Consider the following 27,459-nt stretch of genomic DNA (forward strand, 5'->3'; position numbering starts at 1 on the left):
GGAGGAAGGCTGAATTGATTTTCTCTGTCTGTCTGAGCTGAGATCTTGGCCTTCTCCTGGCTTTGGACTGGGACTTATACCAGCAGCAGTCCTGGTTATTAGGCCTTCAGACTCAGACTGGAATTCGTGCCACCAGCTTTCATGAGTCTCCCACTTGCAGACAGCAGATCGTGCCACTTCTCGGCCTCCATAATCACATGAGCCAGTTCTTTATAAGTTCTATTTGAATTTATAAGGCTGGGCTCCTATTGGTTTTCTGGAGAACACTAATACAAGCCCTGTCTCCTTGGTCTTTAGATGGCCATCTTCTCCCATCTTCACATCATCTCCTTCTGTGCATGTCTGTGTCCAAATTTCCTCTTCTAAGGACATCAGTCATATTGGATTAGGACCCACCCTAATGACCTTATTTTAACTTAATCACCTCTGTAAAGACGCTATCTCTAAATAAAGTCACGTTCTAAGGTCCTTGGGGTTAGGACTCCAACCAATGAATGTGCGGGGCGAGGGCACATAATTCAGCCCATAACAGGGTTTGTGGAGCTAATCGTGACTCATCTCAATACAGGCTGCATTTAAAAGAGGAACTCAAGAGAACAGATTTCAGATGACGGAACTCTGGATTTCAAGTGGTGGGATTCTAGTTTTCACAGCAGTCCCTAGGGGTGGCAAAGGCCCATCCTACAGCTCTTAATAATGGCGCCTCAAAGGTATCACACTCTCTGCCAAAGGGGCCTTAGCAACTGGTGGAATGTGGGTTATTATGAGGACAGGGCATTGTGATGGTGGCCAGGCTGTGGAATCTTGTGAGGCCAAATGTTAATGCCTCAAAAGATGTCCTTTGGCCCCAACCGGCAGTATTGTCGTTTTCTGGATGGCAACAGAGGACAGGGAGAGATGATGGAAGGCCGGGGGGCAGGAGAAAGCTGCCCAACCTTCCCCAAGATGGTGCCTGATGACCCCATGTCCGAAGGGAAGTCAAAGGCTTCTTTGGTAAGGAGGATGCCTCTTCTCACTGCCCCAGCCTGTCCCAGCACAGGGGGGAAGAGCATAATGGGGACACCACAAGATAGGAGCTGAGAGCTGTTAGATTCCAGAGAACTGCTAAGAAGTGTAGGAGACGTGCACCCTATCCCCACGCTGGCACTCAGCTGTAACTGGAGACCAGGTAGCCCTTCATAAGATTGTCAGGTCACTTGAAGCTGGCTTTGGTCTCCCCCATCTAGCGCTCCATGTGGGGCCCTTTCCTCCTCCTGCAGATGGGACCAGGCTTCCCCATAACCCTACCGTTGGTTCCCATATACTGAGGTTCTCTCAATGCAGACCTTGGGTTTCTTCCTCCCTCTGTGGCCCCCAGAGGACTGGATGTCTAATTGGCCTCAAAGTAGAGTGGGAGGTGGGAAAGTTACCTCCAGTAGTGATCTGAAGATCACGAGGAAGACAGACTTCTACTCAACCCTCCCAAAGGCCCCACTTGCAACTTTAGGGCGCCATTCTTCTGTGTCCGTTTCCCCTCTCCTCCTTAACTCTCAGGTCCTGATAACTCCGTCGAAGTTTCTCGGAAGAACTCAGTCTAGATGTTTACAATTCACACCGCTTTCAAGCGCCCCAGTGCACTGTGCCTGGGGCTGCAGGAGCGTGGTGGAGTAGGGGGTGGGCGGCCCCATGCTAACCCCTCCAGACCCCCCACTTCCCCCTTCCCAGGCCCAGGAGGCAGAGTCCCCCAAGCCAGACTCGTCCTACGACTACCATGAGGAGATGGAAACTTGTGAGGACAGAGGCTGCCCGGGGCCACCTAAGTCACTCTCCTCCAAGGCCGGCCCCGCCACCACCAAGGGCCAGGAGGGCGATGGACCTGAACGCGCAGAGCCGCCCCTGGCCCCAGCCGCAGCGGCGCCGGGGACCCCAGGGCCCCAGCGAAACGACGAGATGGAGCTGGAGAAGATGCGCATGGAGTTCGAGCTCGAGCGGCTCTGGTACCTGCAGGAGGAGAACGAGCGGCAGCGGCAGCACGAAGAGGTGATGGAGCAGCTGCGGCAGCAGGCGACGCCCCGCCTGGTAGGTGACAGGTCCCAGCTGGGAGGCGAAGGGTGCGGGGAAACTCGGGGTGAGGGGAGCCCATCCCTGACCTGCACGGGGAGCCCACCTTACCTGCTTCTCGGCTGTTCCCCACCCTGCGCCCGCCGGCTCACTGCTTTAGAGCTTCCATGTTAAGCTGAGATCCAACTCTTCAAGGATCAACCCTCCCCAGGAGGGACCTGGAAGCCACCTTGTCCACTTGCCTGTCCATGGCTTTCCTCCTCAGGGAAAACTCTTCAACACTTCCTCTATGTCTGGATTTCCACCACTCTCTACTCCTCTCTGCATCTCTTAAAATAGGACGCCTGGGACTAGACCCAGAACTCCCACTGCAGTCTGGCTAGTGGATTTTGATAGAACCATCCCCTGCTCCCCTGATCAGGGCCGCACGTGTTCTGTTGGATCACGCTGCCTTGCTGTCAACTAAAACTTAGACATCTTTTGGCAAGAAATGGACCACTCTCCCCTAATCTAAATGGGGATAAGAAAGCCTGCTTGTGATTAAATGGGATGGGAAATGCTTAGCGCTCTGGCTGGGCCTTCATAAGCACTAAATAATGAAAGATGTTATTGTTTAAAGCAATGCTGTCTGGGCTTTAAAATCAGACAGTCCTGGGTTAAAATCCTGGCTCCACCACATATAAATTGTGTGACACTGGGCAAGTTACTGATCCTCTCTGGGCCTTGGTCTGCTCATCTGTAAGGTAATACCTACCTCATAGGGTTGTCGTGAGGATTAAATGAAAGAATGCACATGAGGCACTTTGCAGTGGGCCTGGCACATTGAGGTAAGCGCTCAGTGTTAGCTATTACCATTTTTATGTACTCACGCAATTCACTTCTTGACACAAAGGCAACAACTTACGTTCATCATTTCTCAATTTTATCAGAATGTAATGTATTAGCTATGCTTCCCAGCTCTGAGTCATCCTCAGTTCTGAGAAGCTTGCCTCCTGGCTTTATCCAAGTCATTGCTGTAATTGTTGAGGAGGATATGACCTAAAGTAAATACAACTAAAAGATCTCCCTACAGGTTAGCAATGTTCCATTAATCAGCACCCTTGAGTTACATCATCTCCAGCTCACATTTCTCTACCTTGTCCAGAAAACTGTACTGAGACACACTGTCAAATGGTTTCCCAGAATTAAGATATTACACTATAGCAATTCCCCAACTGACTGGTCCATTTTTTTTTTTAAGAAAATTAGGTTGGTTTTGCATGATTTGTTCTCAATGAACACATGCTGGCTTCTTAACAATTCTCTTTTGTTTTTCTTGCTCACAAAATACCTGCTTTTTAGTTTGAAAATCTTTCTCCTTGCTGGAGGAGATGGAAATCCTTGGTGTACAGTCCTATCTGCTCTCTGTCTTCTGCTTTAAAAAAAAAATAGACGACTGAAAGCGTTTTGAAAAGTCTAAAAGGTTTCACAAATGCACAATTTGTTATCAAAATCACAAATAATAGCCATTAGCACGTAGACCACAAACAGTGGCAGAAAGTCCACGGAACCAGAGCCACACCAGGTCTGCAGAAAAACACAAGATCTGTCCAGCCCTCCAGTCCCACCAGAACACTGGGTTTCTTCCTCTGGTCTTCCATCTTCCTTACTATTCATTTTAGAGGTGGCATCACTGGAGTCATTTCCTGCCCCCTCAGTTTTATTTAGTTACTCTCACATTTTACGTAGCTGGTTCAACAATAGTATGTCCAAAACCCCAGTCTTTTAACAATAGATTACAAAAGGGTTTTACTTCCTGTGCCTGTACGTGGAGAGCTGACTTAATTTTTAAGCCTACCACCTCTCTTCTTCTGGGTGGGTGGGTGGGTGGGTAGATAATTGTCATTGTATTGAAAAATATCTCTATGAATATGTTTCTAGTGAATTTAGGGCATCACAGTCCCTGCCATATGCCTGCTTACAAAAAATGTGGCATGAGTTGAAAAGATATTTTAAAGAATGAACCGTGGGTAATGCCTTCTTAACTATAGATCAAAATAGCGATATCAGCTTTTACTCTACTTATATGTTGATGCTTTCTATAGTTAAAGTGGGGGTCTGTTCGACTTTAGTTATGTAGATTCTGGAAAAGAGCAACACACAGGCAGAATCAGCCAGACAGCTCAAGCTGCCTCCCCCACACCCAAACCCTAAGAGTTTACGGAGGCCCCATCACCTGTCTCTTACTACCTGTCCGCAGGAGAGACCACCCCCTGGGCTGAAGGACCACAGCCTGACCTTATGTGACATGCACTAGGGCCCAGAGAGTCAGACACAGTCATCTGTGCCCAAGGGACCCCCTCTCATTGCGCCACCACCCAGAAAGCAAGGTGGAGTATCTGGGGACACTGTCCAGAGAACACGCCCAAGACCTGGTGTCCAGATGTGGGGATCTCGAGTAGGAAAGAGACTGCCCACATGTGGGCTCAGAGGCTGCATGGAGCGTACCAAGAAAGGAAGGGGGTGGCCTGACTCAGGAGGGCTAAGACCAGGCTCAAGAAGTGAAAACTCATGAGGCCCCTCTGTGCCCGTGACCTTGCCTGGGATTTTCATTCTCGTCCTCACTCTTCCTCATCATCATCTTGTGAGGTGGGCACGATTACCCTCACCTTAGGTGAGGAAGACAGCCTGCCCGAGGTCACGTTCAGGAAGGGACAGGAGCAGGATCGAAGCCCGGGTCTGCCTGGTATACCACCCAAGCCCTGGTTTTGCCATTTCTACTCTCTTCTTTCCCCCACAGTTCTCGGGAGGCCTCCAGGATCTCCTGCTTCCCCAGAACCAATTCGCCATGTTCCTGTACTGCTTCATCTTCATACACATAATCTATGTCACCAAGGAGATGGTCTTCTTTCTCTTCTCCAAGCACTACCTGTTCTGCATCGTGGCCATGTTGCTCTGTTTGATTAAAACTTTATGGTCATACTTCCAAGTGCCTTTGCTCTCTCAACACTGGGCACCTCCTTCCCTCACCTGTGCCTCCCTCCCATCAGAACTTGCTGTTAGGAAATGTTTGCTGTCAACCATTTACACCTTAGTGCGGAGAAACATGTGGTTCAGGCCTTCTACTAAGCCTGAGTCCCCACTGTGGATGAAGATGCTTTATTCCCCAAGAGGAGAATTTCAGAAGGTAGCAGGCCAGGGAAGTATCTGTAGGGAGAAGGGTTTAGAAAGCCTTTCCAGAATCACAGAAATCATACCATGACCAGGCTGACTTGGGATCCACCACATCTACTCAGATAGATCTTCCCTGAGGTGTGGGGAGCTGTGGTAGGCTTTTGAGGGTAGGCCCCCCAAAGACGTCCACATCCCTGTGAATATGTCACCTTACGTGGTAAAAGAGACTTTGAGATTAAATTAAGGGCCTTGAAATGAAGAGATGATCCTGGACTACCCAGAGGAGCACAATGTAATCATAAGGGTCCTTATAAGAGGGAGGCAGGAGGGTAAGAGGCAGAGAAGGAGATGTGGCCATGGGAGCAGAGGGGAGAGTGGTGCAGGACCACGAGCCAAGGAATGCGGGCAGCCTATAGAAGTTAGAAAAGGCAAGAAAACGGGTTCTTTCCTAGAGCCACCAGAGGAATGCAGCCCTGCCAAACCCATTTTAAACATGTGACCTCCAGAACTGTAAGAGAATAAATCTGAGTTGTTTTAAGCCACTACATTTGTAATAATTTATTGCAGCAGCAACACTAACACAGGAAACTAATACAGGAGCCAAGGTTCCCCAAGCTCTTTCCAGCTCTGCAGACATGTCAAGATGGCATCACCAAGGCATTGGCAAGGGTGCGTCTAGCCCTGGGCCTGAGCAGGACTGTACACAGTCCACCACGCATGCTTGGAGCCTGCCCTCAGCAACATGCAATTCAAGAAGAGAGACGCTGAAGCTCCAGGAAACCCAGGACAGGCCCATCAGGTATCCTGAGCACTGAGCAGCATGTGCCTGGGTGAGGCGGGGGCAAAATCTGGGCATACTCCTAGGGGCGCTGGTAAGGAGGCATTGATTGATTAGGCGCAGTCAGCAATGCTGCTCCAGTGGACAAATAGGAGAAAAAAACCTAAACAGGCCACACGCCCAACCCTCAAATCACATACACACACATACACGCACACAGAGATACACAGCAAATGGTCGTCTACAACAGAGATATACACAACCACAGGCAGCAACAACCAAAAGGAACAGACTTTGGGCACTAGGGGACTCACGAGAGGCACAGAAGTGGCCCAGTGTAACAACGGAAAGGAGTTCACCTCCCCCATCCTCTACACATATACGTGTGCGCGCGCACACACACACGCGCACACACACACACACAGCAGGTTGTCAGCTGCCCCCACCTCGCCAGCCCTGCCCAGGAATGATGGCCAGCACGGGAGACTTTAAGGATAACGCAGCAAACTGAATGGACACAGCTTTGCAATCAATCAAGTCTCTTTTGACCCTTCCTCTTCCTGGACATAAGGCTCTGCTTTAAGAGGAACAAAAGAATACGTTCTGTCTTGCTGGGCTCTCTGAGTGATGCAGAGTGAAACACATGAAAAGAGAAGACCGCCGCGGGACTCATTGTCAGTACACATTATCATGCCGTTTCAGTCCACGGTGACTTCTCATTTTCCACCCAGTTCAATGCATTCATTCCCATTTATAGCTGCGCGTGACAGGTATTTACTTGGAAGTAATAAAACTGTCATTTCTCATTAAACTTTCAATGGCAGAATTTTTTTGCTATGGGTCACTTCTCACAATCTAATTTGATCTGGGTTTCTGGGGTGGGATTGAGGCAAAAGAAGGAGGAGATCAGGATATCAAAAAGATTAAGGCCCAGGTGTTTAATTCACTACAACAAACAGAATTGGGAGTTTGTTTATATAAAAAAAACAAAAAACTGCTATAAGGCCATTCAATTCATCATCCTGTTGCCAGGTAAAACTGGACTTAAATACACCCATTTTCCTTACAAATCTTCAGAGAAAGATTAGTAAACTCCTTTCAGTTAAGTTAGCATGTCTTCTCACCCCCTTCACAATGGCCATAAAATCTCCCCTCTATCCTTACTTCCTACTCTGATAGAAGACTGAAGCCAGTAGCCAAAGATCTACCCTAGGCAAAAATGAAAACAGCTCACGGTCACTCCTCAAACTTGATACAGACCTCACTGTTCAAATGCAACGCAGAAAATCAGAAGGAAGGGAGAGACAAAAGTGGAGAGAGATACAAAGGATAGAAAAAAGGCACAGCCTAGGATTACCAAGCAGGCAACAAGTCAACATACCAGCCCTTCTGGAGCACCTCCAAGGTGCCAGCCACTTGGCTACATGCTTTATGGAGGCCTGGGAGGCAGACATGTACATTATCCCCATTTCACAGACAAGGATACTGAGGCTCAGAGAGGTTAAGTGATGTACCCGAGATCATCTTAGATCTCCAGTCTGACTCCAAAGTGACCTTCCTGTATTTCCACACTCCCAAAATCCTGCCTTGGAGGATCTCACAGCCTTGCTGAGGAGATGCAGCTAATACACACTGAAGTATAAAGAAACTGTCAGGCACATAGACCTCAGTGGTGAAGGAGATTAAAGGAGAGGCCCCTGGAGCCCAGGGTGATAGGAAGTCTTCTCAAAAGAGCAGCCCACAAGGGCAGGTAAGCCTGTGACAGGTAGAAAGGAGTAGGGAGAACTCATGTGAATTAAGACCAGGGTGGGAGTGTATAATCTATACTCAAAGAAGGGGCAGGCACATCCTTGCTCCAGTGAATGGTAACAGGCCTGGAAAACCGATTTGGCGCCAAATTTTATAGTCTTGAATATTGACCTGAGGAATATGAACTTAGTCCCTTGGGAAACAAGGAATCCCTGAAGATTGTAGAGTGAGATAGTGACCCTCCCCCCACAAAGAGGGGAAATCCTCCCCCCTCCCCTCTCCTGGGGGCCACGTTCTTGCCTTGACCTTCTCTTCCCATTTCCAATCCAGGAACATTCTTTCTAAGGTCCCAGTGTGAAGACTGCATTTAGCTGTAAAAGAAACCCAGCCACAGTGGCTCAACCAAATAGGGGTTTATGTGTCTCACATACTAAGAAGTCCCAGGTTGGGCAGTCCGTGATGGTGAAACTTCTCAAGGAAGTCATAGAGAACTCAGTCATAGAGGATCCTTCTTTCTGTTCCACCACCCTTAGCATATGGCTTTTATCCCCCTCACCCCATGGCTTTTAGCCTTATAATCTCAAGATGGCTGCTATAGCTCCAGGTATCAACTCCAGGTCAGCAGAGGGGGAAAAGAAATGGGGCCATCTTTTTTCAAAGCTTTCCAGAAAGATCCGCCTAGAGACTTCTGCTTACATCTCATTGGTCAGCCTGGTCATGTTGCTGCTCCTAGCTTCAGGACATATGAGGTGTGGTAAGTTTTTGGCCTGGACAGTGTTGCAGCCTTGAACAAAATTAAGATTCTGATAATATGGTGGGGGTGGGGAAGGGGAGGGTGGATACTGAATAACCAAATAACTGTGTCTACCGTACCTTGCTGCTTCCTTAAGCCCAGCTCCCACTCTCTGCCCCAGTGTCATGGTCCAGGCTGAGACAACTGGGTAGGACACAGCTGTAGCCAAGCTGGGCCTGACCCACAGCTGCACTTCTGCCTTAAGGCCTGACTCACATACCACAGCAGGAAGGTCATGGTTTTCTCTGGATACACAACTGGAACAGCTCTGCCTGCAACCTCCTGACCTCTGCCTGAGGCCCCAGTATCTTACACAACCGGGGCCACAGCCTTGCCTGGGGACTTAGAAGAGCACATCCCTCTGTGCTGGGTGCTCTCAGCAAAGTTGCAGGAGGAGGTGAGTCTGCCCTGAAAGTCCCTCCCCTTCCTGAGTCCCAGATCCCACAGGACAGAGCCCAGTGCCCCCAGTGTCTGTCCTGTCATCCCACTCACACCGTGACGCTGAAGACAGAGTGTAACAGATCCTACACATTACACTCAGCTTCAGCCCAAGCAATTAAGCACTAATAGTGAATTCCAGGAAGGCTTAGGAGGAGAAAGAAGAATCTTTCCTGCTCCCCAAATGGACTCACATACGTTGCAACCCTGAGCCCAGGGACGGGGCTAGAGTCCTGGAGATGCTGAGATCTGCGGGAGGGAAGGGGGAGCAGGCTTGGTTTCCAAGGCCACTTCCCTGCCAGATCGGTTTCTAATCCCACTTTAGGAGGTGATTGCAAGCAAGTTGGTTAAGCTTTCTAGGCTTTATTTGGGTGACCTGAAAATTATCTAGACTCTAACTCAGTTTTTTAAAAAAAAAAAAAAAGGTGGGGAATGGGGAGAATGGGACCAAAGAGCTTAGGGTCTGATTTCAGAAATTCCTATCTAACTGATCTGAGATGGTGTCCTGGGAGCACCTGAAGAGTGTCCCAACTGATTGTAATGTTCAGCTTCCTTACAAAACCTAAATCCTTGCTACTCTGCACGTGATCTGAGGACCAGCGGCCCCAGGCATCTTAGAAATGCAGCATCCCAGGCCCCACCCTGGACCCACTGATCGTTTGCATTTTTGACAACATCCCCAAAGACTCTTGTGCACCTGAAAGTCTGCAAAGCACTGCTCTAGGTGATGTGACTCAATTCAACCTTTGCTCTGTTGTGAAGACACTGCTCTTGGCCTGGAGGGTCTTCGGGGGTGGGAGGGTACGTGGAGGCAAGATAGGAAGGAGTGGAGAGAGGATAACTGAGCACGTAGCCCCCACCAGTGCTGTGGGGGCCTCCATCACAGCTGGCAGGCGCAGGCTGGATGGCAGTGCGTCCGCCCCTCCTCCCTCTGTGCTCTTCACCAGTCCTTGCTCTGGGCTTCTGAGCAACCAAATGATTTCTCCCAGCACTCTGCGATTCACCAGAAACTTCCGGAATCCCCCCAGGCCTATCTCTGCCTCTGTCCCTTTTATGATCTAGCTCCGTTGTGTGTAGCTTGGGGAAAAAAAATCTCGCTAATATACATTCATTCATTATTTAAAGGTTGCCACTGTTCTTTCAGGAAGGTTAAGCATGATTAAAAGATGGGATTTTTTCCACAGGGCACAGCAGAAAAACTAGGGCTCCCGCATTTTTAAGCTGTTTTGGCCAAGCCTTATTGCATAATTTAAAGCCTGTGACTTATTTAGATTTAATTAGCCAAAGGAGCAGCAGCTGCAGGTTCATTAGTCAGTATTTATTAAGCGCTCCCAGAGGGCTTGTCCAGGGCTCTTAAGAGCCAAGTGGAGGATCAGCTTTGGACTTGCAAATTTCCTACACTTAAGTATGAGGGTATCGCAGATAGCGTCAGGAGGCAGGCATTTTTATTCCTCAAGAACAAAGGGGTGGCATCAAAGGGTCTGGGGTCATGAGACAAATCCCACAAACACCTCTGGCATGAGTCAGTGATTTAGGGACTCGTGGTGACAGGTATGATAACAGTGCGCAGGCTCATGGAAAAGGCAGAGCTATACAAATGAGAGGTGTTAGTAAAAGATGAGCAAAGGGCTTCCCTGGTGGCACAGTGGTTGACATTCCGCCTGCCGATGCAGGGGACACGGGTTCGTGCCCCGGTCCGGGAAGATCCCACATGCCGCGGAGCGGCTGGGCCCGTGAGCCATGGCCGCTGAGCCTGCGCGTCCGGAGCCTGTGCTCCACAACGGGAGAGGCCACAACAGTGAGAGGCCCGCGTAACGCAAAAAAAAAAAAAAAAAAAAATAGATGAGCAAAGAATGTGTAGGGATCACCGACCTGACTTTAAGAACTGGGAGAAGTGGAGAGGATCAGAATCGGCTCCAGAGTCTGTGAGGCCCAGCGCAAAAGGACAATGCAGGGTGTCGAGAATTCCAAGGTGGTGACAGCAGAGCCTGAAACCAAGTGTGAGGTCTCCCTGAGCGCAGGGTCCCCCTGAGCATGGGGCCCGGTGCCAATGCCGTGGCAGTCCGCCCATGAGGCCAGCCCTCGAGGTGGATGAAGGAGACCCTCTGGGGTGAGGGGCTTTTGTGGATCCCCTCAAATCCCATCCTGGTCCTCGGCACCCCATCAGCTGGAGGAAGGGGAGCAGGTGCTATGCATTTTGAAAGGGGGTGGGGACCACGGGAGCAGGCCCAGCAGTGGAGGATGCTGAGTCTGGTGGCCTGGGGGGACAGAAGATCCCCTCCCAGGCAATGCGGGGGCGCCCCTCACACACCCACCGGCTCTGGAGGCAGAGTCTGGCTGAGCGGGACGCACCTCTTGGTGTGCAGGTCACGCCCCAGGCTTGCAGCTGCTAATCCCACGGCTAAATGTAGCATAGAGCTCTCCAACTCTTGGCGTTTCCCCTCCCTCCTGGCTTCCGCCCCCAGCCCCATTCAGCTGCCCGTTTTTCTCTGGGCTAGAAAATCCCAAAATAGGAGAATAAAGCTACACTTTTTACCCTCATGAGCCTCATTTGTATCAAATGACACAGTCACTTTGCCGCAAACTTTTCATCAAAGGAGCCTTTGTAGGGTCCTGGGGCAGAAAGCAGGTCTTGGAAGACAGCCACCAGGAAGCCGGGCAGAAAGTGCTGAGCAAGGCAACCCTTAGTTTAGGCAGTGTGGGGGGTGGGGGGAGGGAGGCGGGGGAGGGCGGTCTCAGACATTCTCTACCTTGGACCTGCTCTCCTCCCAGCACTCTGACCAGGAGATGCCAGAGCAGCTAATTGTGTGCTGCAGGGACCAACCCACTGCCCGGGGGGGGGGGGGGGGGGGGTGTCAATCAGTGCTTGAAGCAAATGAATTAACAAGCCAATGAACTAAAGGATACACTAGATAACCTGAGAGGATCCCGAGCTCAAGTCTCTGTGAAGACGTGCTGGAGAGGAGAGAAGGGAGCACACGCTTCCCCAGTACCTACTGGGTATTCTGCCCTGTGCAACACACTTTATGTCAACTCATCTCATCCCACGGCCGCTCCCTGAGGGAGTGCTATACCCATCCTCACTTTGCAGAGGAGAACGAGACTCAGAGAGGTTCAGGAGTTGCCTGAGCTCCCTCGGCAAGAAGGTGGCAGAGGTCAAGTGTGGCGCAGAGCTGAAAGTTGCTTTAAAGAAAGCTACGAAATCTATGTCTCGTTTATTTGTATTTGTGAATGACGATTCAGAGCTGCTTTGATAACGTATGTGAAAAGTACTGTTACTGTATTTTACATGGTATTGTGCAGTCCACTATGTCCTCTATATTGCAGACCTACGGGTAGTGGCTTCAAAGGTACTTGGCTTAAAAATCTACCGTTTCATTCCACCCACTCTCTCCCTTCCTCCCACCAAAGGCTGTGGAGGGAAATGTCTCTGAGAGGGGACAAGGACGTTAAGTCCTCATCACTAGCCCAGGAACTCCACACACCTGCTATTTTCTCGGCGAGAGGGAGATCCACACTCAAAGCCCTTGATGCCCCGCACTCCCCTCCCTCCCTCCCATTTCCACCATGTGAGGATGCAGGCCCCCTGTCTAGTTGTTCAAGGGCATCCAGGAATCCAGTCTTTTTATGTGTTGGTTCCATCTTTTTAAGCACTCTATGGACCTAACAAAAGTCTGTGGGCCCACCAGTTCACAAACTTTGAACTTGAGATGTGATTTCCCTTATGATAGAGTCTTCTGTTTCACTCAGAGACATGCTGGGGGGTTTCTTCAAACAGAAAACACTCCTAGTTACGAAAATAGAACGTGATTCACTCCAGCATGGCGTTTAAGCACAGAAGCAGCAGTAAAGCATGCTTCTTCCCTTCACAAATAGCCTCACCTTGAGGTGTTTCAAGAGACAGATCTCTTAATGCATTTCAAATCAGGTTAGAGTGGCAAAAATCCAATTTTCACACAACTTCTTGAAGGAAGATGGGAATTTGGCTCGAGCCTGGATCAGAGTTAAAGAAGGGACAAGGCAGGGGCCTGGGGGTGGGGAAATGAGGCAAGAGAGTGCGTTGAGGGTGGAGGGCAAAGGTGGGTGCCCTCTCTGAGAGACGTGGAGAGAGGCTGGCAACAGCTCTGTGAAGTTGGTGAGACAGAGAGGTGGGTCCTGCGGATCGGAGCCAACTGGAGAGGGGAAGAGGATGAGGGAGCTCCTTAGTTGCCATGGTGACAAAGGAATAAGGAAAGGGGGGGAAGAGTGAGGGGGGAATCTCAGAGAAGAGCTATATTGTGCTGCTACAACCAGCTCTCTCCTCTCCACCCAGGGCCCCTGCCTATGACTCCCTGGGCCCTCTGCCACCTCCCCCACCTGACTCCATTCATCCCTGGCGTGGATAAAGTACTATGAAATTATGTCAAGGACATTTAGATCCTATACATGGGTGGTCTGGACAGATACCTACTTACGGTGCATCTGGGTCTCCAAAAGGCCTCTTGAATTCAAAAATATTTTCTCCACTGTCCTGCTGTATAAAGCTTACAATTCTACTATTAGGGCAAAATTTCCTGGACTAAGTATTTGTTCATGTTCAATTACAAACCCTCCTTAGGAACTGTAATATCTTGGATATTAACTTCTAGAATCTCATAAATTAATTTATCACATGTAGCAGGAGTCTCAGCCTAGGAATGTCCACTACTAGGATTCAGGCATATCTCAATATGTATGATAAATTAGTAGGGCAGACCCCAGACAGGCCAGTTCATAGGATGGTTCCAGTGACATCTGCTATGTGTGTTCAATGTTCATTTCCCCTTGATTTTCTTTTGGGGAACTCCCTGTTCATCAATCTTTGTCCATGAGGTTCAAGTGGGCTGACTTCCAATCGAGGGTGGACCCAAGACCCAGACCTGGCCAATCAGAGCATTCCAACTCCTGGCCAAATGATTGGTTCTGGTGTGGACACATGACCCAAGCCTAACCAATGAGTCTCAGACTTAGGAATTTTGCTGGAACTCCTGGGAAAGGTAACTCTCCACTGGGTACTAAGCAAGCAGAATAAATGTCCAGAGCTACTGGAGGCTGTCTTGTTCCACTTAGGGAAGGCCTCACTGAGAATAAAGCTGACGTGAAGAAAAGCAAAGCCAAGAAGAGATGAGAAGACTCAGGGGAGGAGAGGAAGGGAGGGAGGAGGAGAGAGAGTGAGTCCTTGTTGACATGATTTGAGCCCCTGGATCCACCTGAAACAGAGACATCCCTAAGCTTTTCAGTTGCTATTAACTTTGATTTAAATTGTGTTTCTGTCACTTGGAACCAAGAGTTCTGAATCATGCAAGGGCTTTCCCATCTGGCTAAGGAGAAGAGGATTACATGAGTTGGAACGTGGGCTCAGCAATAGCTAATGGAGGTGATTTGGCACCTGTTCCCAGCCTGTCCTCTGGAGAAAGCCGTGGGGATGAACCTAAACAAGGGAGTGCGAGAGACATGGGGAGAAGTGGAGCTATTAGGAGCATACATGAGAACCCACATGTGGAAAGGGAGCCATTTGTCCACTTCTGGAGGGAAAACAGCCCTGCTCTGGCCCCACGAGGGGTTGAGGTATTGATGTCTGCGCCAAGGGAAATGGTGGTAGGACCTTGCTGAGAGGGGATGCCAGTAGGAAACCACAGAGAAGCGTAGTCTGTACACTCACAAAAGGCTCCATGAAAAGACCATGAAAGGTCTGGAAGCAACCCAAGTGTCCATCAACTGATGGGTGGATAACTACTGTGTGAGAGAGCCATACAATGGAATATTATTTGGCAATAAAAAGGAATGAAGGGGCTTCGCTGGTGGTGCAGTGGTTAAGAATCCGCCTGCCAGTGCAGGGGACACGGGTTTGAGCCCTGGTCTGGGAAGATCCCACATGCTGTGGAGCAAATGGGCACGTGCGCTACAACTACTGAGACTGCACTCTAGAGCCCACAAGCCACAACTACTGAGGCACAGGCCTAGAGCCCGTGCTACGCAACAAGAGAAGCCACCACAATGAGTAGCCCCTGCTCACCGCAAGTAGAGAAAGCCCACACGCAGCAATGAAGACCCAATGCAGCCAAAAATAAATAAATTAAATAAATTAATTTTTAAAAAAAGGAATGGAGCATTGATCCATGCTACCACATGGCTGAATCCTGAAAACATCATGCTAAGTAAAATAAACCAATCACAAAGGACTACATATTTTATAATTCCATTCATATGAAATGTCCAGAATATGCAAATCTCTAGAGACAGATTAGTGGCTGCTTAGGGCTAGGGGAACAGGGGGATTGAGGGATGAGAGCTAGGGGTGCACAGTTTCCTTTAGGGTGATGAAATGTCCTAAAATTAAATGTGGTGACGGCTGCAAAACCTGAATATGCTAAAAGCCATCTAATTGCACACTTTAAATGGGGAAATTGTATGGTATATAAATTATATCTCAATAAAGCTGCTACCCTCCAAAATGGCTCTTGAGGTACCTGCCCAGTCCGCGTGTGGCAGGGGTGGGGTGGGGGGTTGGCCTCCAGGAGGCCCAGGGCACATGGGAGAGAGTGTGCCCTTCGATCCAATAAGAGGGACCTCACTCTGGGCCAGCACTTTAAGAGGGCTCCCCTCTGATTCTTATCTGGTCTCCCCCCTCCCCACAGGGTAAAAAGTCTGTAGGGCCAAGTGGACATGTACACCACACTCACACCTTCCAAGAACATATCCTAGGCATACAGGACCAAGGAACTCCTTGCCCAGAAGGTCCCAAACCTGTTTCTCCAGCCTGCAGTCAGTCCTCTTCCCCAGGTCCCTCCTCCCTCCACAGGGTAGACTGGAATGGTGGTGAGCATAAAAGAGGTGTGATTGGAACCTGGATATGTAGGCTGGATGGCCACATCAGGCCCCTCCAAGGGTGAGACAGAGCTGGGGGGTGAAGGAGAAGGGGACAGGCCATGGCCCATGAGTGCAGGGTGGCAGGGAGGGGGCCTGGGGCCAGGTCTCCCCAAAACCACCATGCTCCAGCATGGGGATCAGAGGAATATGAGCATTCTCAATCCAAACTTGACCTTCTAGGTCATCATGAAGATTTATTTTTCAAGATAGGAAGCTGGAACATTTAACAATTTGTTAGCTCACTTTACAGTTGTAAGATATGTAAACACATGGCTTGTGGACCTCCCTTTGTCCTCATGCTCTGGACCGCCTCAAATATAAAGATCTGATGCTGAGAGACGCTACACTTGAGAGAAATCTATCAGAGCTTTTCTTTCTAATGAATCCTGCTGTGGGGTTTCCCAGGTTGCATTTACTGATTTAGGGAACAGTTCATAGATTCTTCGCTCCAGGCTAAAGAGAAAGCTGATACTTGGCTGCCCACAACCTTGAAGTTTAATGATTTCTCTCAACGTCTCCTCAGCTCAGCCCATGGCTTAGGCACGTAGTGAGGGGCAGGCTGGAGACTGGGTGGTTCCCTGAGCCATACTAAGGAATCCGTGTCTGTCTGGCTCTCTTGTCTTCAGTCTTGTTGTTGTTGTTGCTTTAGGATATAATGTAATAGAGTCCAACTGGCAAGGAATTCTAGCAGAGGCTCATGGGAAACATCTGAGAGCAGGGCTGGGGCAGGCCAGAGAGTATCTCTTCATCCTTCCTTTGTATCTTCCTGATGGCCAAAATCTCTGGGGGATCCTGTGCTAGTGCCTTTAGGGTACAGACCTGCAAGACACACGGTCTCTGCCCTCCAAGAAGTTACCATCTGGTTGCAAAATAACACTGACACTGATCATTAAAACACAATATAAAACCCCTAAAATATAACTTAGGGTGTGACATAAAGCGTTTTCAAGACTAGAGATCATCTCGTCCAGAGTTTCTCCTCAGCACTGTTGACATTTTGGGCCACATTGTTCTTTGCTTGGAGAGAGGGGAGCTGTCCTGTGCATTGTAGGATAGTTAACAGCATTCCTGGCCTCTACTCACTAGATGCCAGTAACAGGCTCCCGGCCCCAGTTGTGACAACGAGAAATATCTCCAGATACTACCAAATGTCCTGTGGGGGTCAAAACTGCCCCCAGTTGAGAACCATTGCTCTAGTATAAATACCCCCCCATCATTTCCGGTATAAATAATGTCTATAGACAGAGAATTGCAGGAAGCCACATGCGGGGGAGATGATCGTGGGCTGGAGGAGCCTGGTTCTTGGAGGAGAAGGCAGCACCTGAGGCCGTCCTCAAAGGGTGGGTAGGGTTTGGTGAATCCAGCTAGAAGGACAGCACTCCAAGAGGGGAGACAGTATGCTCGAAGACAGGGAGGCTAGAACAAGCAGCGTGCCCCACATGGTTATGAGGTTGTGCAATGCCAAAAGGTGCCCAGTCGAGGGGACAAGTGGGCACTGAAATGCGGCCCACCCTCCCCTGGCCAAGCCATGCCCCTTGGCACTGGGCTGCGTCAGTCCAGAGGAAGGGGAGAATTTTTCTTAGTACAGAGGTGTCTTGTGAGCCCCACCTCATATGCTCACGGTGCTGTACTGCCCAAAGAAGGCCTTTTTCTAATGACAAAAGTGCCTCAGCAGCAGGCCAAGCCCCCACGAATGAGCACAGCCTGGGATGGAGAGGACAGAGAGCCAGCAAAGTAGCCAGCCCTCTGTCAGGGACTGATGGGAACTCCAGCTTTCTCGGGCCCTCGATGGTCCCACTATGCTCCTCTCCACTCTGACTTCTCTGTAGGGAGCCCCCCAGCCCCCCTGCTCTGCAGAGGCCCCACATGGAAGAATGAGAAGGAAGGTCTTTCAAGAGCTCAAAGCAGGTTGAACCAAAAGGAGAAGGAAAGCTCTAAGAGTCTGGGTCTGAGACAGACAGCAGCCAGTGTGCCTGGCTCAGATCCTTGCTGTTTCCATCCCCTCCTCAGAAAGACCCTACAGAGAGGTGGTCACCCCTCAGGGAAGGGACCCCTCGCCCCATCACCTTCCCTTTCTTTGCTCATCCATCCAGCAATGGACCAGCACAAACTAAGGTACAGGTGCTCTTGGGAATACATGAAGACCCTCCAAAGGGTACGTCCTTTGGCGTAAGTCATTTTAGGAGCCTCACATGATGAGTCCTCGACTTCCACAAGCGCTCTCTTATACAGCTGTCCTGTCTGAGCACATGGACGAGGGATGCTGCCTGTTCTCCCTCTTGCTTCGCTTGCACAATCACCCTTCTCCCACTTCCCAAAAGAAAGGCACACTACTTACCTGTCCCAAGTCTCCTCACAGCGCATTGGCTTAGGGAAAAATGCATGGTGCACTGAAAGGACAGTCTAAATGCCAGCATCCATGTGGAGAAAAGGAGTGACTAATGACTGGGCAAATCGACTAGCTTCCAATTCTCTGCTCCCATTCAAAGTGAAGGAGAATCTATTCTAGTTGTCAGCTGATAGGTTTTTAATGATCTACCCATATGATCTTTGAGATTAACTGAAAAGGAGTTTATAAAACTGAGCAACATTGCTACAACAAAACTCCCTACATTCCTTTGTACTTATGTATGTGAAAAGATTTCTGAGCTCAGCTCTTGCACCTATTTAAAACACAAAACAAAACAACACAAATAGAATTAATACTGAACCTTGACCCCTTCTAGCGATGAGTAATATTCATCCATGGATATATGAACTAATTGGGGTAGGGAAAAAAAGCTTCTTCTCATTAAGAGATGTATTTTCAATTCATCTTTATTTTTTATGCTTCCTTAGTAGCTATTAGATTTTCTAATAGCATTTGTTTTGATTAACTGTATATTAGTTGTCATGGTACAAATCCAGACAAAATATTCTCTAACATTTAGAATCTATGGTCACGAGAAATTTTAAAAATAAATTCATTTTATATACATAGCTTGGTTGGAGAGAAGTATGATAGGATGATGCATAAAAGATATACAATCATAAAAATGTATTAGGATAAAATTCTGTGGGGAAAGTAGAAGGAAATATAAATTCAAGGAGGAAAAAGAGATGAAATTTTTCCAACTGTTAAGGCAGAATTTCATGTATTTTTTAAAAGGATTACAGTGGGTATCCAATCACTATAGTATTTCATTTAGAAACATTTCTCAGAGTACTGCAACACTTTTACCTTTAAATGTCAATATTTGCGTACAACAGAAAGTACACCCTATGTAACTGTTTAAACTATGGAAAAATTTTGTGTGTTGGCTCCTAAAAATGTGCAAAGGGGTACACATATTTTCCAAAAAAATTTTTGGAGTCTACAAGAAAAACATTTAGAGCACCAGCGTCACAGAGCTTGGCTCTTGCCTGCAAGGGGAGGGCCTACAATGAATGCAAAATCAGCACCTTTGAAGATTCCCTAAAGCTTGAGGGACCTGAGGGCACCCTTAAAGCGTTGCCAAGGGGGTGAGGGCTCTCACTATTGTGAAACTGGGCCAAGGAGCTCCCCCTTCGTCCTGTCAATATCTTCCTCCCTCGTCTTTCTCTTCTCACTTGTTTTATTTGCAGCTTTCCTCCAAAATCCCATTCTCTCCACTACAGATGCCCTGTCAGGTCAGTGTGAGATCTGTTCTGCTTTGTTGTGTCCCACCTCACCGGTCCTTTCTCCCAGAAGCCTTCGGGTGGGCGGGCAGTGTCCCCACCCACGCCCCCCAGCCTCGCTGGCCGCAGTCTAATACCCCGTGTACACGCGCGGCACCCACTGCTTCCTCCAGTTTTCTCTTGCTTTGGGCTAGTCCTCACTCCCCAGCTAAGCCATAAGTTTCCTCATCTGTGTCTCCAAACCTCTCTTCTCAGCAGTAAGAGGCGGATAAAAAGAATTAAGCGCGATGAAATCTGAACAGCGCCTGGCACCGAGCCTGGCCTGCAGCCAGAACTTGGCACCCAGCTGCATTCAGCAAATACTTGCTAATCGTGCTGTTGAATTTTCTCGCTGGCCAGTGATTACAGAAGTCTGGGCTTCCTAGCGTTCCCCTTCTTCGCCCAGGGAACCAAAGAGAGTTCCCAAATCCCCAGGTCTCCTTTAAATAGCTTGCCAAGTAGGGGTGATGGAAATGCCTTCCCCCTCCCGCCACCGCTGCTGCCGCCGAGTCCGCTCTGGGTGCCCGAGCCCAGGCTGGCGGGGTGAAGGGGGTGGGGGGAGCCGGGAGCTATGAGGTCATACTCGGGTCACGTGACCGCTGCCGCATCTGTCAACTGTGGTACAATTACTAAGTCGGTCGGGGCTAGCGACATTCAAACCAGTTCTCTCTTCCTCCTCCCTCTCCCAGGCTCTGGGCCCTTTCACACCAAGGGACCGTCTCAAAAGTCTAGGACCCTGAAGGCGTTGGCTTCCACATGCTACAATTTAAAGGACTGGGATAGAAAGAAAGGAGGCGGGGTGTGGGGGGGGGGGGAGAAAAAAAAGTCCAAGACTGCACTTACTGCTGCTGCAGTTTGAAAATTGTGCTCAAGGTTCTTTAAAATCTTTTTCTGTCAAAGCAATTTGGCATATGTATTACAGAGTCTTTTAAAAATCCTCATACTCTAACCCATTAATTCCAGCTCTAGCATGCTTGTAAGGGAAGTAATCCAACAGAGGCAAAGGTTTCGGGACACGAAATTCACCGGCTTGTTATTGAAATTAACAAACTATATAACGAAATAGATTAGGGTATAAAAGAACAATAAAATATTGTTCAGTTGTTAAAAATGGTGATTTCCAAGAATCTTTCATGACATGGAAGATGTATGAGAAAATGACCACAGGGAGCATTTGCGGAGCACTTCCTGTGTGCCAGATGTTCTGCTAAACGCTTTCTATGGATTGATTCTTACAACCTAAGTAGACAGATACTATTATTATCCCTCTTCTAAAAACTGTGGCCTAGAGAAGGAAGCTGCCTAAGGTTGACTAGCTAATAAAGTGTGAAAATTGAGGCTGAGCGGTTATCCAAAGGGTTTACCTAAATAAATGGCAGAGGCAGGATTTGAACTCACAGAGTCAAATCCTGAGACTGGAGACCAGTCTTTTAACCTCCATGCTCTTAACTGCCTGCTTAGTAGTAACTAGCAAGAAATCAGTATGAACGCTGCACACACACCATCAGGCCAGTAATATGTATACACACGTGTGCCCCTACACACAATATATGAGTAGCAAAAGAGTGGAAGGACAGACACCCACATTTTCACACTGGTGTCTGTCAGTGGTAGAATTATGAGTGATTTAAGTTTTCTTTATGCTACTCTAAATCTTTTAAATTAATACAATGTATATGTATTAATGTAACAAGTAGACAAAATGTTAAATACAGACTGATTCCACTAGAGAGCCATGTGCTAATTATGGGATTATTTATTATAAGGACAACTTGAAAGTAGCTCAAGTGTCAATTACTGTTTGAATAGTTAAATGAATTATGAAACATATTGGGTGCAAAAATTTGCAGGCATGGAAAATGAAGGATACAAAGATCAAGTGATACCGTTATATGAAAAATCAAGGTACAAAATGGTAGGCATATTATGCACAGTCATTTGAAAATATTACTGTAAAATATGAAAGAAAGGAGAAAAAGAGAACTATATCAGGATGATAAAATTATATGTGATTTTTAAACTTTTCTGAACTTCTATAATGTCTTTTATTTCTTGTACACTAATACAAATATTTTCATTGAGTTAAGGTTCCATATCAAAATTAGCATGGAGCACATGGGAATCTTTTTTGCCTTTTTAGAATGCTTTCTGTTTTATCTCATTTCATTGACAAAACGCCCCAATGAGAATACTGTAGGCACTTTCTTATCCATTAAGAAAAGTTAAGGCACTGAAATGGTGAATGAGTTACTTGGAGTAAACCAGCAAATGCATGGCAACCCCTGGGACTAGAACCCAGGCCTGCAATCTCCTACCCCAGAACTCTGACCTATAAACCACACCAATTCCTTTCTGTGAAGGGCTGCATGGTGCTGCCTAGAGAATACAAACTACTATTACAAGACTCCAAACTCTGAGATCCAAGTGTATATTCTCTCAATGAGCAAGAGCCTGGAGGCAGGGAGCATGCATTGCCCTATTTTTGCTCTTTGTCTTCAGAGTGAGAATGTCTAAGGCCCAAGGCTTCCCCCGCCCCTCCAAAGCCCTCCACACACACACACTCCCTACACACAGCCAGCCACGTCCCCAAAAGCAGGCCACCTGCGAACATGCCTTGCTCTTGGATGGAGAGAGAGGCCAGCAGATGTGCAGTGTATCCTCCCCGACACCCTTTAGTGTACAACCCTGCCCACGGCCCCCACAGGAGAAGGGTCAGGGGCCCTACAGGCCAGCATGTGTCAAAGGCCAGTCTCAAACTAGGTAGGCACCAGACAAGCAAGCCTCGAAAGAAAGATCAGGACATACAGACAACCAACAGGCACATGAAAAGATTCTCAACGTCACTAATTATTAGAGAAATGCCAATCAAAACTACAGTGAGGTACCACCTCACACGGGTCTGAATGGCCATCGTCAAAATGTCTACAAATAACAAATGCTGGAGAGTGTGTGGAGAAAAGGGAACCCTCCTACAGGATTGGTGAGAATGTAAATTGATGCAGCCACTATGGAGAACAGTATGGAGGTTCCTTAAAAAACTAAAAATAGAGCTACCATATGATTCAGCAATGCCTTGCCTGGGCATATATCCAGAAAAGACAAAAACTCTAATTCGAAAAGATACGTGCACCCCAGTGTTCATAGCAGCACTAGTTACAATAGCCAAGACATGGAAGCAACCTAAATGACCATCTACAGATGAATGGATAGGAGATGTAGTGTGTGTGTGTATATATATATACACAATGGAATATAAGCCATAAAAAAGAATGAAATAATGCCATTTGCAGCAACATGGATGGACCTAGAGATTATATTAAGTGAAGTAAGTCAGACAGAAAAAGACAAATATCATATGACACAAGTGAATTTATTTACAAAACAGAAATAGACTCACAGACATAGAAAACAAACATATGGCTACCAAAGGGGAAAGGGGGGATAGGGATGAATTAGGAGTTTGGGATTAACATATACATACTGCTATATATAAAATAGGTAAACAACCAGGACCTACTGTATGGCACAGAGAACTCTACTCAGTATCTTGTGATAACCTATAACGGAAAAGAATCTCAAAAAGGAAATATATATGTGTATATTATATACATATATATAATACTGAATCACTTTGCTGTACACCTGAAACTAACACAACATTGTAAATCAACTATACTTCAATCAAAAAGAGAGAGAGAGGGAGAGAGAGAGAGAGAGAGAACAGAAGAGGTCAAGTGTCAGCAACAGTGGGTGAAGCCAGCAGTGGGGAGCTGGGGGGCTGAGGAACCCCAAGGAACTGGGTCATCAGGCCCTGGTCCCTCATGCAACAGAAGGAGATGTGACTTGCCAGGGTCACACAACAGCCAGACAGAGTAGAAGTAAACCCAATCCACAGCCCAAAGGAACTAGTCAAAGGCCAGGCCCAAACTCCACAGAGCCAGGCTTCATTCATTCATTCAAGATATAACCAGTGCCATTCCTGCTTACCAGATCTTCCTGATGTCATGGGTCCAGAGCCAGTACGCTGTTCCCAGTCCACTCCCTTCCCGGGGGATCAGGTGACTCCCATGACTCAAGAAGACAAAGAAGTCACAAGCAAGGGAGAAGCTGCCCCTCCAGAGAAACAAATGCAAACTCCAAAGCGTGGAAAACAAACCAATGGGCTGAGTCCAGGGGCGTGACAAGTCCAAGCACTCCAGAGCCCAGTGAGGAAAGCTTCCAGGAGGAGGAGTCAGGAGGTGGTATGACTTGAGTGGTCCAGAAGGATAGGTGTGCTATAAAGTTTGAGCTAAAAGAAAACCAGAAGATTCCATAGGTATGGTAACGCATAAGAAGCTAAGAGGGGGAGGGAAGCCTAGGTTTACAAATCCTGATGGCAGGGGAGGGTCCCTAGTAAGGAGAAAGGGAGGTGGAGGTGCTTGGATAGGGTAATTTCTGTAAACAGTACATTTAAGTGTTTGTCCTCAACCTGGAGTGGAAAACATGCGATACCTGAATATTAGCAGCTCCTGCTACTGAAGACAAAGGTAAAGGTAATGGTACTTTCTGTAAGGAAAAGGGACACCATTGGCCCCAGATGCTATTTACAAAGGGCTTTTCAGGAAAAAAAAAAAAAAAAAGTCTTGCCTATAAAGAGACCTGTCCATTAATCTGAGCTGATGATGACTGGGTGGTTTGTTTTCCTATTTCCATGGGATCTGTGGGGTTTCTTTTGAGCAAAGGAGAGGGGCAAATGCTGTGTTGGGGACCTAACAGAGACGCAGGGACACAGTAAAATGAGGTCATGTCCCTTCCATGCTTGGAAGCCCTAAGTGGCTTCCGATTGTACTTAGAATAAATTCAGATCCCTTTAAGGGCCGCCCACAAGACCCCTTCTGTTTCACCTTCACTCGCTTGGTGAAGCCCCACTGACCTCCTCTCTGCTTCTCAAGCCAGCAGAGCTTTCTCTGCCTGGTGCCTCACACTGGGGTTCCCTCTGCTCAGAATGTCCTTCCCTTCCGCCCCCTTCCCCCCACCCTGCTGTTTGCGTGGATGCCTCCTTCTCCTGCCTTAGGTGCACAGGGCCCTACCTGAGCAGAGGCCGCCAAAGGCCTCCCTGCCCTAACCTTTTACTTCTCCATAGCACTTAGATCAACCGAAGTCACCAGCTGTCTAGTTGCTCAGTGTAGCGAGTGTCCCCTCCTGAGCCCTCAGCCCTCTCACTTGTGCCCACCATCCCCCTCAGCAGGTTCCTTTGGAAAAGCTGGGGTCTTAACTGCCCTGTTCACTGAAAGGGATGCGGTGCCAGGCAGAGCGCCTGACATTGGTAACCAGCCAATAAATATTTGTGGAATGAATGAATGAATAAGAGGTCTGCTGATTTGAATGTAACTGAGTGAAAACCCAGAGCTCAAATTCCAAAGGAGAAAATAAGAATCTTTACACACTCCCTATTGCTTCCCTTGCTCCTGCTGAGCCCCAGTGCAACTTGCTTCCACTTTCTCCTCTCCTCCCTCTCTTCTTTCTTTTACAGAGGTTCACGAGCACCTGCTCTGGCCCGTGCTGTGTGGTGGGCCCACCTTCCCACCCACTCTGCTCCCCAATATGCCCCCGGGGCCCTGACCTCATCCAGGACCCCAGTCTATCCCTGGGCCCCCTCAAGTCACATCCCTTATACAGTCACCCCCCGGTACCTCTTCTCTGTAGACCTTCATTGTGACTGAGCCCTGAGGACAGAACACCCTGGGAAAGAGAAATGAAGGATTCTCCAAGGAACCAGCTATAGCCATGTATTTGCTAACATATTTGTCCTGCTGGGAGCCAAAGTTTTGGAGCTTTTATACATTAAGTTTTCATTAAAAAGGAATGACAACAGCCCAGTCTTATCAGGTTTTTTGTTTGCAGTCCCAAGGGTCTTATTAGGTGTCTATGACCCAGGACTGCTTCCTTGCTTCCTTTGAGCCTCAGATTCAAATGAACATTTGGCTTTCAAGATCCCTTCAAGTTCTAAATCTTGTGTGATCTTGGGGATGTGAATCCACTCAGGCTTGGTAACAGCCAGGAGTCATCAAACATCACCCTCTCTGGGCTCACCTCCCAGTGATTAAAAAAACACGTGCCCAATTCCATCACTCCATGGGTGTGCAGGAGGAGGTGGTGAGCTGGGCCAAGGGTCTGCCAAGACTGTCTGAGCTGGGGATCCTTCCTGCTGCGTCTGCGGAGAGAATGGAGTAGGCTGCCTTCCAGTGAAAGGGGTCCCATCCTGCAGGAAAGGACCACGGGGCGAGCTGTGAGGTTGTGTGGGAAAGCTGGGGGGTGTGAGAAAGTGGGGGTTTATCATGCTTTAGAACAGAGCTTAGGAAGGTGAGGGTGGGAGGAGAGATTCAGCCTTTTCCAGCGTTGTCAATGACCAGGCATGATGTCAGAAACGAGGTAATGAACAGGGAGGGTACAGAGAAGGAGACAGGGGAGGGCAGAGGAAAGGGGCAAAGACTTGAGTATCTCCCTGGGGAGTTCAGTGAGGGGCTGCACTGGTTCCCAGAGCCACGCGGGTTGGGGTTGGCCCAGCATAGGTCTGCTGACCCCCTTCCAGGGATCTTGGGACCCTAGGGACAGAGAGGAAGCCCTGCAGCATTTTCTGAGGTTCTAGCACGTGCTCAAAGTATCCTTTCCATTTCTGGCTCTCCAGGCAGCTCAGGATCGGAATTAAATCTATGCTCTCCCTCCACCAGGTTATCTTTGCCGACAGCCTTCCTGTGGGGGGCGGGGGGGGCTGGCCTCAGTGAGGGGCAAGGCCTGGCTCCCCGATGTTCAGTCTCCCCCAGCCCTCCCCAGGCAGGGAGTGAGCCTGCAGAAGCAGCCTCGCCATCAGCACTGCCTGGGTCTGTGTCAGCAGCAAACAGCTTCCCTTGCACCTCGGGAGGAAGTGTTAATGAGAAGAGCGGTGGGGAAGGGTTGTGCCTGCCTGCGGTTGTAACAGTTTGCTCCTTTTGGCTCCTGGGGACTGAGGAACTTACACAAGGAACACGCCTTCTTGAGGGTAAGACAGTTAACGCTAATAAAGAATGTGGGTACGTTTGTACCAGACAACTAACACAAAGGGCCCAGTGCAAACATCTCTAAAGCAAAGATCCCGACAGGACCGCAGCTGCCAGAAGGGACAGGACGGTGGCCAGCAGCCTACCCCACAGGTCTAGGGTGGAACTGGGAGCTACAGAAAGGTGAGGGCTAAGCTTTGCCTCTGCGTGGCTGAGGCCCCTAAGGACGACCCAGCCCATCCACAGCCCCCTGCCTTCACACCCAGGTCCAAAGCAAACGCCCTCCCGTCTGTTTCCCAGGGAGGGAAGGGATCCAGTAAGCCCTGACTGAAGTGAGTCCTGCTTGAGTTCAGGCTCTACCCATCTGCAGCCTTCCCCTCAGCAGCAGTAGAGAGGGATTTTCTTGTCAAGAGCCATCGCTGGGTTACAGGGCGGGCGTCCGTGCCCTGGTCCTCGCCTCACGTCATTGCCCTTTTCTACGGCACAATCCGTGGTTGAAGAGAAGGCCTCCATCCAGAAACCAGAGCCAGGCCGGGAATGAAGAATGTAACAAACATAAATGTCTGTTCAGACCCTACGACGTGCACACGCAGCGTCAGCACCAGAAGAACAAGGCAGCAGGGACCACAGAGAAGAATGAAGACACAGTCCCTACCGACAAAGATCTGTGTCGAGAAAGATGGGCCGAGGAGACAAAGCAGCTGACAGGAAATAACGGCAATGCATGGCAAGTCCTCCTGAACAGGGGCTGCGGTCCTGGTAGCCAGGGGCTAGGAGGGCAGGCTTGGTTCACCACCAGCTTTTGTTTCGCTGAGGGGACACTGTGAGGGTGGAGGCTGGAACCCACGGGGTTGAGAGGCTGAGGAGGAGGGGGCTGGGGAGAAATCGTATCCGGCAGCTCTGGGAGAGAGACAAGTTTGGGAAAACAG

The 27,459-nt window shown here is 48.7% G+C and overlaps 1 protein-coding gene across 1 annotated transcript; it reads left to right on the forward strand.

The window, feature by feature from the left end:
• Positions 1–874: 874 nt before the first annotated feature.
• Positions 875–27,357, forward strand: TMEM247 (transmembrane protein 247; the record flags this gene model as incomplete). Its single annotated transcript, XM_082672743.1, is given in 5 exon segments — positions 875–892; positions 895–993; positions 1,711–2,058; positions 4,820–5,206; positions 27,031–27,357. Coding segments are annotated over 5 exon segments (1,179 nt in total).
• Between the last annotated feature and the right edge of the window lie 102 nt (positions 27,358–27,459).

Source organism: Grampus griseus (assembly GCF_964374135.1).
Source record: "Grampus griseus genome assembly, chromosome: 15".
Classification (NCBI taxonomy): Eukaryota; Metazoa; Chordata; class Mammalia; order Artiodactyla; family Delphinidae; genus Grampus; species Grampus griseus.